The 20802-nt window shown below is 43.8% G+C and overlaps 1 protein-coding gene across 3 annotated transcripts in view; it reads left to right on the plus strand.

Moving 5' to 3' along the window:
• Positions 1–20802, plus strand: part of EPB41L4A (erythrocyte membrane protein band 4.1 like 4A) — a 403094-nt gene that overhangs the window by 236781 nt on the left and 145511 nt on the right. For all 3 annotated transcript variants that reach the window (XM_075601703.1, XM_075601694.1, XM_075601711.1), the window contains one exon: positions 729–792. In XM_075601703.1, coding sequence (XP_075457818.1) covers positions 729–792 — 64 coding nt within the window. The remainder of the gene's footprint in view (positions 1–728; positions 793–20802) is intronic.

The raw sequence follows: 20802 nt of genomic DNA on the forward strand, positions 1-20802 counted from the left end.
GTATCACCCCTGCTTCAGTTCTCCTTTTGTTGAAGTGTGTAGCATAGGTTTTCCATAACATGAGGATTTACCATTATTGCTATACAGACTATGAGTATTTTAATGATACAGCTATTGACATCTCTAGTTATCAAAATTATTATCATTTATATAGATGATGCCAAATTGTTCGGTCGAATAATCTCGGGAGGTAAAAGACAATAACAAAGTAACATACAAAAATGTGAACAACTTCAAACATACTGAGGTCAGTGTGGCCACGAGTGGATATATAAGATGTAGTGGAGTAAAGAGGCTGGTGTGATCGATTGTTTTGTTCCGTTTTTTAACCTGAGCATGAGGTGCGGTAAATGGAATGAAGATATTTGCACACAGAGATAACAGCTTTTCATCACCAAGATCATTCTTAAATAATCCAGCGTTGGTACTGGCTGGTTCCCAACTCACACAGGCTCCCCTCCAGAAATCTATAAGCATGGCAACTGATGAAATATCTCAAGAATTGCTTTGAGAAGCCAAAAACGCAATTAAAAAGAGATATTTCCAGAGGTGGCTTTTTGTAAGAGATGTTGGCCAAGGCAGACAAAGAACAGAAAGCATCTACTGTCTAGTGCTGGAGGATATTGCATTTAACACAATGTACAGTACCCGTATTTTGGTCTTTTCCGCTTTTGTACCTTTCTGGAACTGTTTATGTTGTATCTTGTTTTGATAATATTTTTTTGCAGGCCTAGAATTACGAAGATACATTTCAGAGAGACACAGTTTGAACTCAGAGTCCTTGGAAAAGATGTAAGTTCTATATATATATATATTTTTTTTTAAATAAAAAATATGAACCTTATATGTTTATATGTCAAATGTTGTGTGATATATTCTCTCTCCTAGAAACTCTACTGCGTGAGATACCAGTCTTATGTTTCAGCTACAGATTTTCATCAATGTTCTATGACAACATTTGTATAATGATTTGATGGTATTATTAGCCATGACCGTACATGGAACTCTAAGGAATGTTAGCAGAACAATGAAAGGAAATTGAAGGCAATAGACCTCTTAAAGTAAACCCTTTACTGCAAGGCATATAATTTCATTCACATGGTGGCAGACATACAGATAAAGGATAGGTTATGGCAAGAGCACTCCCAAGGGGTAAAATAGTGTGAGCCCTGCCCTTTCTCTCAGCACTTCTCCCGCTGGTGACGTGTATATCCCCCTCCAAAGCACAAGTGGTAGTAATAACCTGGGCTACATCTGTACATTAGTGATATCAAGAGGTAGCACAAAGTCTTGATGGTGAGAAGCCAGTTGTAGTCACCTGTCAACTTATTTTGTACCCAGGACAAACTTGAAAACGAGAGGTAACTCTCAATTTATTTTTTCTTGGTAAAATATTTGGACAAAAATAAAATAAAAGAAACTTGAGTATTTTATTGAAATACTAAAGAGTTCTAATATGCCTAAAAAATGTTGGGAGTCTGAGCAGATTTCATTACTTGCTGGAGCACTTCTCTTTACTTGGAGATGGACTGTGGGACCTCCGTAAGCTCGGGCAAATGGGGCCAGTTAGTGATAGAGGTTTGGGATGGGAGAGAGCTGGACAGACAGAAAGAATGGAGGCAGTCGTAAGCAGGCAAAATACTATTGTCTTCATGAAAATAGCAACACTTTGGAAATATGAAGAATTATAATATTTTACAGACAGGGAAACAATATGCGCATGTCTAAGCCGAATACATGTTTTTATTTGTAATGAATAAATGCTGTGAGAAAGTTTGGCTGCGAGCAGAGATTTTTGTGACATTAAATGAGTGTGCATTCATTGTTGAAGTGCATGTCGGGCAGTAGGGCCTACTTTGTGACAGCTCCATTCAAGATAATAGACTTCATTCAGCCCATATCAGTTCACAGGAATGTAAGGCTGTTTTGACAGGTGATCTGTTAGTACTATGTGATAGGGGGTAGCCCTGAAAGATGTGGGACATGTGAAACCTTTGTTAGCCTAATCGCAGATAAGCCGTTGCTGTTCCAAGACCATGAAATGGGAACTTGCAAAAAACTCATTTGAATTGTCACTCCTCTTCTTTTTGTTGTTGTTGTTGTTGTTGTTGTTGTTGTGACACTTTTTATTTCTTGTTCACATTTTGGTGGTGATGGTGATGTCAGAGTTTTCTGTACTCTTGATCTCCCTGTGCCTCAGACAACACATATTGAGGCAGGGACCCCTAATGCGTGATACATTCTATGTACAGCTCTGCAAAAACATTCTCAGCACTATATAAGAATAATGCAATGTTATCGTTATTATTTATGTAAGACTCTCAACATAAAGCCTAGGGTTCTCTCCCTCTTGCGGTGAGTTGTGTGTTGTCATGTAAAGTATATTCCAAATACAGCACTTTCGTGAATGGGAATTCCTTTCACCCAGATGGATTTACAAATGACTAAAAATGTTATATTCATATAAACAGAAGGGGTGGTGATTTGTTGTCGGGGAGCACATAATGGATCATAGCAAGAACATTTTATCATAAAGCAAAACATTAGATGTAAAATTATAATAATAATGCTGCAGAGGTAGGCACGTTGTTCTCTAGAGAAACAAATTAACTGGATACAAAGTATGGCTGCGTAGGTATACGACATGATGATAGAGATGTGAAGATGGAGCCTAATTAATCCTAGACGCTTGCATCTGTAATCAGTTAGCAAATAAAGGTGTAATCTTTGCCTGGCCAATTTGTTGATTTTCGCTTCATCGAACACCTCAGCCTAATGCATTTTGGATCCAAAAGCTACATTTGTATGGAAGCATTGGATGTCAGCCTAGAGCACTAAGACTATTTTTTTTTCTTATTGACTGACTGCAAAGGAAGAACACCCTCCAGGTTACTGAAATGTAACCAAGAGAATTGACAAAGGTGAAGAAACAGAATGTAAACCCGAGCTCCTTTCAGAGGGGTTCAGTTATTGTTGCTGACATTACATTCATGTTTTCTCTGAAACACGGCTTAAAGCATTTTTTCCCATCTTGCCTAATGTTCCCCCTCTGATATTATTGTGTGTCCAATCCACACCCAAGTAATGCATCTGCAGTATGAAATATTTCTTGCAGCCACTGACCTGAGTTAAAGGCTGTTTGCCTAGGGATTAAGCGGTGAATTTCCCAGCTTTGTAAAGAGAGCACAGCGCTCAGCTGCCTGGAATAAGCCATGAACAGCAAATAGCACAGTAGGAATGAGGTATGTCAGGAAGAATTAGGGAGGGATGCTTGCTTGGCAAGGTGCTTCACTTATGTAAAACCAGTATTTCACAGCTAACATGTCTGTTCCTTTTTAAAAAATGTTTTTTAATGAAGCTAAAAAGTGAGTCATTCGCTTGCCTATTCCCCGATTATATGACGTATGAAGTGGGTTACTCTGTCGCTTTCATTTTGAAGGCTGGATTATGGTCTATGTGAGGTGTTTGAACAAAACTCTTCATATTTCTAATGTGTGTATTACCCAGTACTATGATGAGGCTTTTGGCCTTATTCTACAGACTGCCATAGCCCTTATCCAGCGCCACCCCACGGAAAGGCCTCTGCAGTTACGTTCATTGAAGTCAATGTTACTTTCTGTACAACTGTGTGGCACAGTTCTGCACTATGTTACTTTACGGAATGAGGCTGTTGGGCACAGTTCTGCACTATGTTACTTTACGGAATGAGGCTGTTGGGCACAGTTCTGCACTATGTTACTTTACAGAATGAGGCTGTTGGGCACAGTTCTGCACTATGTTACTTTACGGAATGAGGCTGTTGGGCACAGTTCTGCACTATGTTACTTTACGGAATGAGGCTGTTGGGCACAGTTCTGCACTATGTTACTTTACAGAATGAGGCTGTTGGGCACAGTTCTGCACTATGTTACTTTACGGAATGAGGCTGTTGGGCACAGTTCTGCACTATGTTACTTTACGGAATGAGGCTGTGTGGCACAGTTCGGCACTATGTTAATTTACGGAATGAGGCTGTTGGGCACAGTTCGGCACTATGTTAATTTACGGAATGAGGCTATTGGGCACAGTTCTGCACTATGTTACTTTACGGAATGAGGCTGTTGGGCACAGTTCTGCACTATGTTACTTTACGGAATGAGGCTGTTGGGCACAGTTCGGCACTATGTTAATTTACGGAATGAGGCTGTTGGGCACAGTTCTGCACTATGTTACTTTACGGAATGAGGCTGTGTGGCACAGTTCGGCACTATGTTAATTTACGGAATGAGGCTATTGGGCACAGTTCTGCACTATGTTACTTTACGGAATGAGCCTGTTGGGCACAGTTCCGCACTATGTTACTTTACGGAATGAGGCTGTGCGGCACAGTTCTGCACTATGTTACTTTACGGAATGAGGCTGTGTGGCACAGTTCCGCACTATGTTACTTTACGGAATGAGGCTGTTGGGCACAGTTCCGCACTATGTTACTTTACGGAATGAGGCTGTTGGGCACAGTTCCGCACTATGTTACTTTACGGAATGAGGCTGTTGGGCACAGTTCCGCACTATGTTAATTTACGGAATGAGGCTATTGGGCACAGTTCTGCACTATGTTACTTTACGGAATGAGGCTGTTGGGCACAGTTCCGCACTATGTTACTTTACGGAATGAGGCTGTTGGGCACAGTTCCGCACTATGTTACTTTACGGAATGAGGCTGTTGGGCACAGTTCTGCACTATGTTACTTTACGGAATGAGGCTGTTGGGCACAGTTCGGCACTATGTTACTTTACGGAATGAGGCTGTGTGGCACAGTTCCGCACTATGTTACTTTACGGAATGAGGCTGTGTGGCACAGTTCCGCACTATGTTACTTTACGGAATGAGGCTGTTGGGCACAGTTCCGCACTATGTTACTTTACGGAATGAGGCTGTTGGGCACAGTTCCGCACTATGTTACTTTACGGAATGAGGCTGTTGGGCACAGTTCTGCACTTCTGTACTTTACGGCAGAGGTGCACAAAGTGGGGGGCACGACCCAAAGGGGGGGCGGGAGATTGTGCTGGGGGAGCGTCGGCAGTTGCAGAGGCCCCGCACTCTTCCCCCAGGCATTTAAATTAAATGCCGGGGGATCGCGTGAGGCCCCTGCAACTGTTTGCTTACCGGGATTCAGCCGTCTGTGTTGCGTTGCCATGGCAACGCGGCATCAATAGACGCCGCGCACCATGTGACCTGACGTCACACGCCCACGCAGCGTCATCTGACGCGGCTGAAGGAAGGCAGGGGGGCGCAAGAGCCGGGGGCAGTGAGACAGGGGGGTGCAGCACAAAAAGTTTGCGCTCCCCTGCTTTACAGAATGAGGCTGTGTGGCACAGTTCCGCACTATGTTACTTTACGGAATGAGGCTGTGCGGCACAGTTCCGCACTATGTTACTTTACGGAATGAGGCTGTGCGGCACAGTTCCGCACTATGTTACTTTACGGAATGAGGCTGTGCGGCACAGTTCCGCACTATGTTACTTTACGGAATGAGGCTGTGCGGCACAGTTCCGTACTATGTTACTTTACGGAATGAGGCTGTTGGGCACAGTTCCGCACTATGTTAATTTACGGAATGAGGCTGTTGGGCACAGTTCCGTACTATGTTACTTTACGGAATGAGGCTGTGCGGCACAGTTCCGCTCTATGTTACTTTACGGAATGAGGCTGTGCGGCACAGTTCCGCTCTATGTTACTTTACGGAATGAGGCTGTGCGGCACAGTTCCGCTCTATGTTACTTTACGGAATGAGGCTGTGCGGCACAGTTCCGCTCTATGTTACTTTACGGAATGAGGCTGTGCGGCACAGTTCCGCACTATGTTAATTTACGGAATGAGGCTGTTGGGCACAGTTCCGTACTATGTTACTTTACGGAATGAGGCTGTGCGGCACAGTTCCGCTCTATGTTACTTTACGGAATGAGGCTGTGCGGCACAGTTCCGCACTATGTTACTTTACGGAATGAGGGTGTGCGGCACAGTTCCGCACTATGTTACTTTACGGAATGAGGCTGTGTGGCACAGTTCCGCACTATGTTACTTTACGGAATGAGGCTGTGCGGCACAGTTCCGCACTATGTTACTTTACGGAATGAGGCTGTGCGGCACAGTTCCGCACTATGTTACTTTACGGAATGAGGCTGTGCGGCACAGTTCCGCACTATGTTACTTTACGGAATGAGGCTGTGTGGCACAGTTCCGCACTATGTTACTTTACGGAATGAGGCTGTGCGGCACAGTTCCGCACTATGTTACTTTACGGAATGAGGCTGTGCGGCACAGTTCCGCACTATGTTACTTTACGGAATGAGGCTGTGTGGCACAGTTCCGCACTATGTTACTTTACGGAATGAGGCTGTGCGGCACAGTTCCGCACTATGTTACTTTACGGAATGAGGCTGTGCGGCACAGTTCCGCACTATGTTACTTTACAGAATGAGGCTGTTGGGCACAGTTCCGCACTATGTTACTTTACGGAATGAGGCTGTGCGGCACAGTTCCGCACTATGTTACTTTACGGAATGAGGCTGTGCGGCACAGTTCCGCACTATGTTACTTTACGGAATGAGGCTGTGTGGCACAGTTCCGCACTATGTTACTTTACGGAATGAGGCTGTGTGGCACAGTTCCGCACTATGTTACTTTACGGAATGAGGCTGTGTGGCACAGTTCCGCACTATGTTACTTTACGGAATGAGGCTGTGCAGCACAGTTCCGCACTATGTTACTTTACGGAATGAGGCTGTGTGGCACAGTTCCGCACTACACTGGCGACACACTTTATTCGAGCTCGGCTAGTCCCACGAATTCGGGTATACCCGGGTGTATTGAGGTTTGTGACTGTTTTCTGCCCGAGTGCATTGAGGTATTTTCCAAGCAGGGATTGAAGCATTTTATTCCCGCTGGCTGCAATACTGCACAGTATATATATATATACTGCATTACAATTCATGAATTTATGCCATCTGGTAGACACGCGAAGCATTGCAGCCTATTAAATCCTAATCATTATCATTTAACAGATCAGCCGCCCGTCAGCCAGGCATGAACCCAGGCTGGGAAGGCAAACGCAACGGGGCTTGTCAGAGGTGAGGAGCGGCGCATTCCAGGTATCTGCCAGGTACATACCGGGTATTTGCTCGAATAAAGTGTGTCGGTGCAGTATGTTACTTTACGGAATGAGGCTGTGCGGCACAGTTCCACACTATGTTACTTTACGGAATGAGGCTGTTGGGCACAGTTCCGCACTTGTTTCCATTCTGCGCGTATTCCCATCGTCTTCATCTTCTCGCGTATTAACCCGCCTGGCTACTCATAGACATGTACGATTATCTTTGTATACAGTGCTACCATGTGTGGCTGCTGTTGTCAGTGCATACAGTATGCAGATTGTCATTTTATATTAACCCCTCCGCTTAATGAAGCAGCAGAACATTGTGTGAAAAGGATGGTTGTCATAGTAATAATAATAATAAGTGGCATAGCGTTGTTTTCATGATAATAATGTATTTCCCACTTTAATGGGTTTATGTAAATGTGGTATTGTAATGATCATAGTATTGCATTACCACTGTGGAACCAGTCTCCTGATTGGTGGAAGTCTACATAGATATTCATCATCTTTAAAGCAGCAGACTTCACCGATCGACAATTTATTTAGCATTTCACTTACTTTAGGAGATCTCTTTCTAACACTGTTTTTATTTTTTATATCCAACATTCCATTCAAGAGATATACGTGTTTTACCTATTAGGTTCAAATGTCTAAAGATGACTAAGGTAACCTCATAAGCTAGAGGTTAAAAATCACAATTTTTAACATATTTATTATTTATTTATTTTTAACCATCCTCTGGGGCAGTGGTGCGCAAACTGTGGGGCGCGACCCCCAGGGGGGGCGCGACACTGCCGGCGGGGGGGCGCGGGGTTTACAGAGGCCCCGCACGCTTTCCGCAGGCACTTAAATTAAGTGCTGGGGGAGCTGCAGGGCCTCTGTAAGCCTTTACTTACCTAGGCTCCGGCGGCTTCCTTCCTGCGTCGCCATGGCAATGCGGCGCCAAAATGACGCCGCGAGGTCATGTGACGTCTGGCAACGTGACGTCATGACGCCGGAGCGCAGGTAAGTGGGGGCTAGGGGGGGCGCGGGAGTGAGGGGACCGCCGGCAGGGGGGCGCAGGGAAAAAAGTTTGCGCCCCCCTGCTCTGGGGGCAAAGATTGTAACATTATACATGTGTGAGTTAGGCTACGCTTATAGTGACGGCGACATCAGGCTGCGGTCGCTGGAAAAATCAAATTGAAATGACTTCCAAGCTGTCACTCTGTTGCGCCGTTGCGTTGCGCTTACTGTAAGCGCACGCGATGTCGGCAATGCATTTGTTTTGACGCGACTTCGCTGTCGCTGGCACTACTGTATAAGCGCAGCCTTAAACTCAAAAGCTTTGGTGTATGGATTCCCTGCTTTAGGAGGGGCAAAAGAACTTAAAATAAATAAAATAGTTTGTGTATACAGTTTACTATTTGTGCACAATGTAAGTAACATTGTATACAAAGATAGAAACCCGCAGCTCCCTGGTACGCAAGGATAACACAAACATACTGAAAAAAATATATCTTTATTTACGTACAAAGTACTCCAAAAATACAATATACCTCAGAGAGTGCCGAGAATACAAAGACAGTAACATTGTAGTTTTATTTGTCCTGTGTTTTCTTCTAAGTAGTTCTTGAGTGTCTGATTCCCACTTGGTTTGAACAGGCAGGTTTCGCCTTGCCTGTCTATAGCAGTTTACTTGCTATCCAGATCAATCCGTTGCGACTTGTACCTTGTTCAAACAGTCAGATTAAAAAGTGTTTGCTGCCGGTGCAAAGGGCTCCATTTTATCCTCTTGATGTCGTGCTGCTTCCTCCTGTTGAATAGTATTTAGCAGTAGGTGGTAGAATAAATACTGCAGGTGGGACCTGTTCGACTCTTCGATAGAGTGGTGTTTTTTTTTTCTTTTTTCATTTTAATTTGTTTGCAAGAATCTGCCTGCCCAGTTTTCATTGAGGTAATTATAAACCCGGCAGCGGTTAAACTGGTACACGTAGTTCACGCTCCTTTGCACAAACTATGCCTGGCATGCAGTGCGTACCTTAAAGGTAAAGCGTTGGTAGGAACAATAGATCACATGCAGGTGCCTAATATGTGCTAATTTAATGCTTGGGCAAGTAATGCAGAAACTCCAAAAAAAAATTCTGAAAGTGAAATATGTTGAATGTTAAAGCAGCAATTACAGGTCTCATTAAACGTATTTCTGTCTGCTTTAAGACTGTCTAATTGTGCAAATGGATATATTAAACATAAAACGCAATTGCAACGGTATCCACCCCAGATCTTCCCATTACGTGTTGTTTACATTGTGTCTTTCCATTACGTCTCCCAATGCAATAAAACCCAACTAATGCAAGGAACTTTGGAGCTGTGCATTTGATAGAGGGGAAAGATTTAGACACTGGTATTAATTAGCCGTGTACCGTTTGTGATTTAGTTGGATATACCAAAATAATGAAACAAATGGCACTGGTGGTACAGCGATAGCAATGTAAGAGTGTCAATCCTTTGATCTTTGTAAAAATGTATAAAATGGGAACTGTTTTAATTTATACATAAACCAGCAATGCTAATTTAACAACTCCTATTACCCCTCAACTGTATCAGATCTACACACAAACATCTGTTGATGTTTTTTTTGCATGCCGTTCTAATTAAAATTGGATTATTATGAACTGATGTTTCCTAGTGTTTTTTTTCGATAAGCAAATAAAATTGTTATACAATGAAAACTGATTTTTTTTTTTTTACAAACTCTGGGCAGCTCATAAGTCAACATCTTGTCATACAAATCCTTGGTCACTGTGCTACTGTATACTAGGAATCCTCTGAGAGCCACTATACCAGCACCATTTCTAGTTTAGTACTTACCAACAATAGGGATATACTGTAATTATGCTGTCCTTTAAACTACCAATAGTCTTGTTTGATGCAAGTTTTAAGTAGAGAAGGCTACTAATACACATAAAATCAAATAAAAAATGTTAAAGGATGTGTGTGATTGGCACAGTAGTAACTTTGATGATTTTGTCTTCAATATCCAATTAAACTCTTTAAAATCTCTGCCATGCCTCAGGGACTGAAGGTGCTAACAAAGGATTGCATGGGGGGTTTGGAAGGTTGCTTAGGATGATGTCCCCTTGTATTCTGATACATTCTTATAGTTTGTTTGCTTCTTATAACATTAACACATCATATGCAGTGACCTTAACAGAGACTATGATGCAATGTAGCATAAGCCCTCTAGCACAGTGGGATTCATCTGGTTGGCTGGATATAACAGAAGTTCAATTAAACATTTAATTGGAGAATCTTTTCCAGAAGACATAGCTCCTGTTTTAGCTGGTTAATAGTTACCAGTTAAATGACAAATAGCCATCAGTTGCAGGGATTTTTTTAAGCTCTCATAAGGGGTAACTGAGGTCCATCCTGCGTTAATTGCCATTGACTTGAATGTTCGTGAACACTGATGGACTTTCAATAACGTCTCTTGGATCTTCGGGACTCCCCCCCCCCCCCCCCCCACCGTGAGTCGGACTGCTGCCTCTTTGATTATTGTGTTAATGGGTATAATAATTTGGGGGCATTTGGGTCTGTCAACTGTACATGGAATAACTTTAAAGAGTCAAAGGAGGTTTTGATAGTTTTCTGACAGGCAAAACCAGAGAGTGAGGTCACCATGAAAAACTAATCTATGCACCTAAAAATAGTTTCATTTTGGGGAAAGTGCATGTTGGCCTCGCTTGACACTTTTTTTTAACTTACTGAATAAAGTAGTGCTGAAAACAACCACCATCATATCTCATCGTATACCTGCAGCAATACAGATGTTTTAAAGTTTAAGTGTTCGTACCCATGCAAACCTCTGTGCTTTGAAACTATAACAAGGGCTGGGGCTCTTCCTTGTTCATGTCTCGGTCATGACGGGTGATCACATAGATGCTTTCCAGACTGTATAAATAAAATATATAAATAATAATAAACGGTTTTGCACATTGGTTTATTCGAAGTGTGGTTGTACTTCAGTCCCAGATCTGTTAGGCTGAGAAAGCGACACCTACAAATGAGACATTATCTCACTGATAATAGCACGTTAGTGTAAACAAATCTAGGTCGCTAGGAAACTAGGACAGAGAAAAGAATGTCACAAAAGAATCATTTTGGTTCTAATTTACAAAGCAAAGAACTGTTATCTGACTCGTTCTGTCTTTTGTGTCAAGTATAATTGCATAATACATACTTAAGGCTGCTGCAATCTGTGATTAGCAAGTGTTCACAGGTACCTGCAGAAACAGCCAGTACATCTCTATCCTTAAATTAAGACTAGAGACTTATTTAGTTATAGGAGCGCTGGAAATCAATTGTTTTCTTCAGTGCTAACACAAAAACAAAAAACATTACATAGTCCCATCTACGACCAAAGTGTAATAATAATAATAGTGCTTTTTTGTAAGTGATTAAACCTGGGTTATTTACTACTATTGTTTTTCTCTCTCTCTTTTAGCCAAAACCCGACAGCTAAGTTTTAAGCTAGTTAGTAAACATAGTGAACTCAGTCAAAAAGCAAATGTGACCAATATACATACATAACAAAAAAAAGCTGTGTGTGCTGTGCACGCGCATAGTAAGTGAAACTTCTTTGACTTTTGTCACAGAAATTGTATTCGTATTGGTGATGTTTTAATTAAAAATCAAAATACAATTTCATTGACAAAACGCAAATAAATTTGACTTAGAACGTGCGTGCACATCCCTTGTATTTGCACTAAGCGTGAATTCCTTGTGTGTGTGTGTGTGTGCGTGTGACTGCGCGTGTGACTGTGCGACTGCGTGTGACTGTGCGTGTCACTGTGCGTGTGTGCGTGACTGTGCGTGACTATGCGTGTGTGCGTGACTATGCGTGTGACTGTGCGTGTGTGCGTGACTATGCGTGTGACTGTGCGTGACTGTGCGTGTGCGCGTGACTGTGTGTGTGTGACTGACTGTGTGTGTGTGACTGACTGTGTGTGTGTGACTGACTGTGTGTGACTGTGCGACTGTGTGCGCCTGTGTGTGTGTGCGTGACCGTGCGTGTGCGTGACCGTGTGCGTGCGTGTGACGTGTGCGTGTGTGACCATGCGCCTGTGTGACGTATGCGCAGCCCCCCTGCACCTCACATATCCCCCTAACCTATTCACCCCCAATACAGCTCCATGAATCCCACCCCAATACCCCCTGCCCTCCCCCTAATGATACACCCGAATAACCCCTGTACCCCACCCCAAATGATATAGCCACACCAATACCCCCTGCCCTCCCCCTAATGATACACCCCATCTCCCCAGTCCAGGCACGCACTCACCGGGCGGCAGGAAGAGGCTGCCCCGGACACTTCCCTCCCGCACCGGGCTCCGTGTCACCCCCTCCCGCATGAAGCTCCTCTCCTGGGAGGCCGTGGCCAGCAGGCGGCCGCACGTGTCGTCTGCACATCCCTCCGGAGCAGCCTCCTGAAGGGAGTCTGCGGCTGCAGGGACCACAGGAGCCCCTCGGGCTCTACCCCACAGAAGCTGCCGCCCTGCAGGGCCGGGGAGCGGCTCAGCTCCAGCTCCCCGCCCGGTACCGGCCCAGGGAGGTGAAGGTCTCCCCGCCCTCACCAGTCACAGTCAGCTCCTGCCTGGAGCTCAGGCCTGAGACTGGCCCGCAGCGGCTCATCCCACAGGCAGCGGCCGGGGAAGGCGTGCAGGAACACGGGCATGCACCGGGATGGGAGGAAAGGCCGCGGGAGATCAGGGCCTGCATAGGGCCCCGGGGAGCAGTGTGGGCTGCCGTGTCCCTGTGAGGAGAGCCGTGGCGTCTTAAGTGTCACCATGACTACTGTGCTAGGGCGTGTGGGGAACGTCGCCGCTGCCAGCCGGATGCGTGTTTTTGAAGCGTCCCCATGACTAGTGCGCATGCGCGGCCTGGCAGCGGACATGTTGGGGGAACGGAGCCGCTGCCAGCCGCTTCTGCGCATGCGCAGAAGGCCGTAGTCGCCATTAGTAATGCGCATGCGCGCAATTGTAGCGGACGTATGGCGGCCGTTAGGAGCGGCGGCCGTGTGGGGGGAGCGGCGCCGCATGTCACAGCAGGCATGTGGGGGGAGTGGGATGGGGAGCCGTGACGTCACTTACATTTCACATTTCGCCCCCAACTCCCGTTTTACCCACCCTCCCGTTTTACCCCATCAGAATAGGTGCCACTAAAGAAGTTTCACTTCAAAAACCACAAGGGGAATAGAAAGGCAGGATTGTAAAGCACTGCAGCTCATCTTTTTAGCTAACGATAAAAATAGCCCAATTCTATTATCAAATGGTATATATTGTGATGTCTGCATCACGTTGCAGTATCTTTGTGCCCCATATTAAGGCAGGAAACTCTGTAACTCTTTACACAGGGTTTATTTACAGGGGTTAAATGGTGCAATAAAAAACCCACTGTCCCTTTAATGCAAAACAAATCATAAAAATAACACCTACTCCTGTTATGGAGTCTAACTACACAGCAGCTCCAGCCCTCTCTAACTGGTAACCACCAGCTAAGCAGGTTATCAGCCCAAAACGTGTACTACTATATGCAAACACTATAAACAGTCTTTAGGCACCTCAATATATTATCTTATCGGTTAGGGGGCTCGGCCCCACGAGAGTTCAGGGAATCCCTCTTCACTGTATTTCCAATGTTCTGGACAGGATATCCCTGCTTCAGCGCAGTCTCATGTCCTTCATTCTTCTTCCTGGGGTTAAAAGATAGAGTTTCCCTGGGGTAGGGAGGACTGGGGCTCTGGGGCAGTGTGTAGATCATAATTCATTTAAAGTAACTAAATCTATATGTTCCACACGGTCTTGATTTTATAGTTTTTTTGTTTAAAATATTACTTATTTGTATTTTTTCATGATGTATGTATGTCTTTATTTATATAGCGCAGTTAATGTACATAGCGCTTCACAGTACTAATACACGTTACAGTCATATAAATAACAAATAATACAAATAACACATAATGGGAATAAGTGTTTCAGACATAAAAGTAACATTAAGTAAGAGGAGTCCCTGCTCCGAGGAGCTTACAATCTAATTGGTAAGTAGGAAGAACGTGCAGAGACAGTAGGAGGGCATTCTGGTAAGTGCGTCTGTATGGGGCCAAGCTTTATGTATCGTGTATGGTATCAGCCACGGTGCTACTCATATGCTTCTTTAAGCAAGTGTTTCTTAAGTTGGGTCTTAAAGGTGGATGATGTGCAATAAAGTTTTCACGTCATCGCGCTTAGTTGTATGGCGCAAACTATGGATTTATTTCCGGGTTCGCAGTGCATACAAATATCTACTGTGGAGGACAGGTTAGTACACTTTGACAAAGCGCTGGTGCGTGAAACTTGTTAGTGTGATTCTTGCTCTCCTATTTTTGCATTAAATCCTTTTTTATTCACCCTCTATCACTCTTCTACTTTGTGGTGTGGCACATTGGTTTTCTGCCAATTGTTCTCCCTCCCTGGGTTAAAACCCAGGGAGTCCCAGCAGGCTCTGTGACCACCGTCCAGCAGGTCTAACGGTCTGTGCCAGCCAGCTTCACCTTGGCTGCACACAGCAGGAGCTGATGAGGAAAGCCTGCAGAAAGTCTGCAGCAAGTCTGAATCAAACTCTGGGCTGGAGCCAGTGTCTGATCCTTGCAGTACCCCCCATCCCCTCTTTAGGAGCGACCTCTGGATGGTCCAGGGATGGTTTTGAGGGGTGTCTCTGGTGGAATGCCCGAACCAGTGGAGGGGCGTGAAGACGATCCCTGGGGATCCAGGAACATTCCTCAGGGTCAAAGCCCTTCCAATGGACCAGGTACTGGATTGTGCCTCTGGAAAGCCTGGGGTCCAGGATCGTCTGAACCTTGAACTCCTGTTGTCCCTCCACCCGGACAGGTTCCGGAGGAGATGCCGGAACAGGAGGCCTGGGATCCTATACAAAGGGTTTTAGTAGGAGCATATGATCTTCATGGGGGCTGTGAGGCATAGCCGGTATGTCACCGGATTGACTCTCTTGATGATAGGAAAAGGGCCAATAAATCTGGGAGATAGCTTTGGCTTAGGTGCTTTTAACCTGGTGTTTTTGGTAGAAAGCCATACCTTGTCACCAGGATTATATACTGATGTCTCATGATGATGCCGGTCTGCTTGCCTTTTTTGCATGGACACTGCTTTCTGCAAGTTGTTCTGGATCTTCCTCCATAACTCCTGTAGTTGCTGGATCCGGTTATCCACCGCTGGGACTCCAAATGCGGCTCCTGAAGAGAGAAGAGCTGAGGGATGAAAGCCATAATTAGCGAAGAAATTATATTCTTGCGAAGTCGCTTCGTAGGTTATTATGGGACCAACTGTGTGTGGCTGTTGGGAGTTTATACTTGCAATATTGTTGTGTTTCCCTGTCCGGAGATGTCCCATCTTTAATCCGAACACATTATATCTGCATATCTCAGCCGTATCGACCACATGTCGTTGCACTGATGCACTTTTCACTTTTTCAAGATATATGGCCTAACAGGTCCTGGATAAGTGAATTATTTTCATACACCTCAAGCCCTGCAGACGAAGACCACATAAGCCATCAACTTGGGGACTTTTTTAGTGTTGTAATTTTATGAATATTTGTGTATACTGTATGATATATCTAGATATAGATTTTATAATAAGGGATGGTGTTTCTTTAATAAATATATACCGTTTGATAATAGAATTTGGCTATTTTTATTACTAGCTAAAAGGTCAACCAGTGTGCTCTAGAAATCCAGCATTTCTATTTACTTTTGTCTTATTACAGTATGTGTTATCGATTTTTTTCAGGATTTATCACCTTTATATAGTTATATTAAAGGTGTCAGCAGCCGTCAGCAGCCGTTGACAACCTAGAATACAGATTCTTTGTTTTATGTGTCACTATACATACATTATCAGAACACCAGTCCGTTCTCCTCACTGATCTTTAGGTGTTCTCCTTATTTCCACTTCAAAGACTGTAAGCTCATCGAAGCAAGGTTTTTCTGACCTACTGTATTATTGTGTGCATACAGATTTTAATCTGCTTGTTTCCTGTGTAATTGTGACATATTCCTTGTTGGGCAACGGATCAAGGTGCTATGGTAGGCACCAGATCTGTAACCTCAGAGTGGAGAGCTGTGCAGCACATGCCTGGATCAGGACAGGTAACGAAGAGGATCACTGTGCAAACAGCCAGAGCGCAGTACCAAAGGATTAGACAGGAATGACATCTTGACAGGTCGAGGTCAGGGCAGGCTGCAGGCAGGAGCGAAGTGAGAGCAGACTAAGCTCCATCGGGTCAGGAACACACCATTTCAAGATACACTGAAGAGTCTCAGGACAGAGAAATGCGTGAACCATGTTGATCCAGCCACCACACAAGCCATGGTCCAGGCAGGTGAGCGACAGCAATGCCAGGACATGGATCAGAGCAGGCAGCAAACAAGAGTACTGCAACACACCGGGATCCAGGCAGGTGACAGACAGGAACGTCCAGTACCTGGATCAGACAGGAACATGCAGAGATTCAGGCAGGCAACGTCACGACCTGGGTTAGGCAAGAACAAGCTGGGGTCCAGACAGTCAATGCACAAGACCTGGATCAAGGAGGGCACCGAACAGAATCACCAGGCAATCAAAAACTGGATTGTATTACCAAAGGAGCAGGCAGGAACAAGGTCAAACAAACCACGGTCCGGGCAAGGTCAAACAAGCCAAGGCAAGGACATGCTACAGGCAGGAATGAGGTTAAGGCAAGCTGAGGTAAGAGTAAGCTGTGGTCAGGGCAGGCTACACAACAGGAACAAAAGCAGCAAAGCTGATGACTGAAGTGCATTGAACTACAGTAGAAACTATGAGCAGGAAACAGCCACATTTAAAGGATGCTCAGGGTTGTGTCCAAGAGTCTGGTTGCTAACAGGTGCAGCAGCAGTAGCAGGTCGGTTTCTTTCCACTGTAGAACTCAGATGTACATAGAAGCAGTGAAGTTGACAGCAACTGATATATAGCACACAGCTAGAGCTGCTGTCTTAGAGTGCTGAGGTCCAGGAATCAGATAATAATAATATGCGCTCTGCACCCCAAATCCAGGAAAACATCCTACTTTGTAGGTACATCCTAAGCCTTATATAAAAAAAGGTAAAGATAGAAGGAAACAGTGGAGGCCGCCTTTACCCTAGTGTGGCCGTACCGGCGCAACTCTGATAACCACGGGCAGATGCAGTATGTTTTTTTTTTCCGGAGTGTATTGCGGTATTTTAGTGCTCGTAATATTAGCATTTTATTAGCGCTGTCTGCAATATTGCAATACCATCTAAAAACTCAGGGGGGCGTTCGCGAGCTGTTGTCTTTGAAGTCTAATACTTTAGCAGTTCAACCTACGTCAGTACACAGTCTGCGTGTGCGCGCGCAGTAATTGTAAATTTGCATATTTATACATGCATGTGCAGTGCTGTACAGTATGTCTCATTTGAACATTGTTGAAACGCATAGGCGTGTGCTGTAACAGTATCACATTTCGGCATATACAGCGCTCTCCCCTCGCTCGCCCCCGCACACACACAGGATAATTTACTGCACTGCAGTAGTTCAACTTCTTATCTTATCTACAGTACAGCACACCTCTCCCACACCATTCCTTTGAATGTATGTCTTTCTGGTTTCAATCACATTCCTGCTTGATAGCTGATGATTACTGCGCATGCGTCTGTATGTTCACCACTGCTTGCTTTCAAAGTTCAAGAGTGAGTGACCAAAAAAAAAAAAAAATTCTCCTCATTTTTTATTTTTATTTATCCACAAGCCTGCCTAAACCATCTTGATATTACGATTTTCAATCTGTGCTGTATCTTTTGACTGCGACACTGTGCGTTTCACTGCACATGGTTGATTTGTGTGCTTTTTATGTATTTGGGGGTGTAGGGATCAAATTATTATGATGACCTGCCTTTTGAAAATATGCCATTTCTTTGAAGTGCAGTACAGCTAATCCTTCATGCAGCTGTATCCTGTACCCCCCTCCCCCACGCACACACACAAGGCTCGCTCAAGGATTTGAACCTCTAATCGACAGACACCTCTCCAGAACCATTCCGTTTCTAAAGCTTGCCATTGTGTTTTTAATCGTCCGTCCCTAGACGAGCATCACCTCTCTGCGCCTGCGTGTAATCCTTTTTGGGATGGGAGCAACAGTACATAGATGATGATTACTGCGCATGCGTCTGTAAGTTCACTGCTTGCTTTCGAAAAATCTGTGCCATACTTACCTGTATCATACTGTACTTACAATACTACAGTACAGTACTATACCATACTACCTTCCTGATGCTTGCCCAATACGCGCGATCACAATGGGCAACACAGTCGCAATATGGTCAATATATTTATTGTATCGTTCCACTGTGAGTACATCGTTCCAAAAACTCATTATGCCTTGCGCCAACTCATCCTTTTTGGAGGGTTTCACGACTTTTTGGATATGGTCCTTCAGCTGATGCCAGACCATTTCGATTGAAGTCTGGCGATCTGTCATTGGAGGGGGAATAAAGGGCAATTAGTTAAAGAGATACAGTACACAGTAAAAACAGTGGGAAAAAATGAGACACGGTTACCGCACTTACTCCGCTGGCGTCTTCACCCAGTTGATACCGCGCTCAAGGATATGCGCTGTTGACGCGGTGTGCTTCAGATCGTTGTCCTGGTAGAAACGGTGACCATTCAGGAACTCACGTGTGATGTATTCCACAATCTCAGGCACAATTTTCTCTTGGAAGAAAGCTTTATTCATGATACCTATAACAAGAAAAGAAAAGTGCTCAAAAAACTGCACACTAGTACAGTACAGTGCATAAGGCAAAAGCGCGTGACATACATTTTACAGTACCTTCAAAGATGACGATGTATCCTGCTCCACGCCTAGAGATGGCACCCCACACATGCATCTTCACTGGGTGTTTTGGACGCGGCTTCATAGATATGCGACCTTTTTTGTGGAATGCAAAGGTGGCAAATCTCTCCAGCGAAACAGTAGACTCGTCAGTGAAGATGCAATCCTGGAAAGTTTCTCCACTGTCGATCCATACCTGGGCCTGGACCACTCTCTTGATCTTGTTAACGTCCCTTATCATAGGGTACGCTCTGTAATGACAAGGAATAATTTTATAGGTACAGTACAGTTTCTTAAACAACACTTTAACCTCCTGTACTGTCCAGTACTAACCTCACATGCCCGTATTTCCATCCAGTTCTGCGTCTCATCTTCTTTATGCTAGTCTCGGATACAGTGAGATTGTGATTTTGCTGCAGAGTGTATTTGACCCTGTTAGATCTCTACAGATCAGGTCCTTCTAGGGCAAGCAAAACCTTTTCTCCCGGGAGCTACTGAAACGCAACAGATATGGGATGCTTTCAATTAGCGTAGCATATACGAGCTCGGAGCTGTGAAAATTCAAGGAAGCTAGTGGTTGAATTGTCACAACTAAATTTTAATGATTCTCAAGCAGGTTTATATACACAAGGCAGGGACAAAAATACAGTTGTCATCTGTTACAAATAAGGGTACACATCTAAATTTACATGTATCCTTCACATAATGCCTTTTCTGTAGAGCTTAAAACATTTAACTGCTGAGCAAGAGACATATACAATGGTGACTTATAAGGCAACCCTATCCTCTGGTCTTGTTTTAACAATATTTTGACAAGCATTGAACAGTTGGTCTCAAGCTATTTACGATAGCCTCCCGTGAAAATAGCAAGGCCAGCGTATTCTTTTTAACTTTATCAATTCCAGAGCTTGGCATAAGACAGTTTTAACCTTACAGACCCTTAAGGCACTCTTCTCATCATTCTCTTCACTTATTTTAGTTGTCTCCCTACAATGTACAGAAAAACATCAATCCAGTAAGTTACAGTGTAGTAGGCCACAAGTACAGCACATCATTTACAGTAAAAATAGTATAAAATTAGATAGATCTATACAATATATAGCTCTATTAATATGCAGCAATATAAACAATAGATATACTGTATTATATACTGTAGTTGTATAAATTTACCGAAATAACTATAAAATGAGATAGATCTATACTATATAGTTATATTAATATGCAGCAATATAAACAATAATAGATATACTGTATTATATAGTTATATAAATATACTTATGCGTTAGTTACCGTTGGTGTCCTCGTGCGTTGTTTGGTTTTTCCGTGTGCATGATAGCACACGGTGGTTGATGGCACACCGAGGCCAGAAGCAGCTAACCAGCGTTGGATATCTGCAATTCGGTGTCCGCTCGTGTACATCTCCTTAATTCTCATGCTGAGATCCTTTGAAATCTTTTTAACAGGCATTGCTGCGAGTAGAAAGAAATACAAACACAAGTATAGATCTACACAATATATAGTTCTATTAATATGCAGCAATATAAACAATAGATATACTGTATTATATACTGTAGTTGTATAAATTTACCGAAATAACTATAAAATGAGATAGATCTACACAATATATAGTTATATTAATATGCAGCAATATAAACAATAGATATACTGTATTATATACTGTAGTTGTATAAATTTACCGAAATAACTATAAAATGAGATAGATCTATACTATATAGTTATATTAATATGCAGCAATATAAACAATAAT

The sequence above is a fragment of the Ascaphus truei genome, chromosome 1, assembly GCF_040206685.1.
Source record: "Ascaphus truei isolate aAscTru1 chromosome 1, aAscTru1.hap1, whole genome shotgun sequence".
In the NCBI taxonomy this organism is placed as follows: Eukaryota; Metazoa; Chordata; class Amphibia; order Anura; family Ascaphidae; genus Ascaphus; species Ascaphus truei.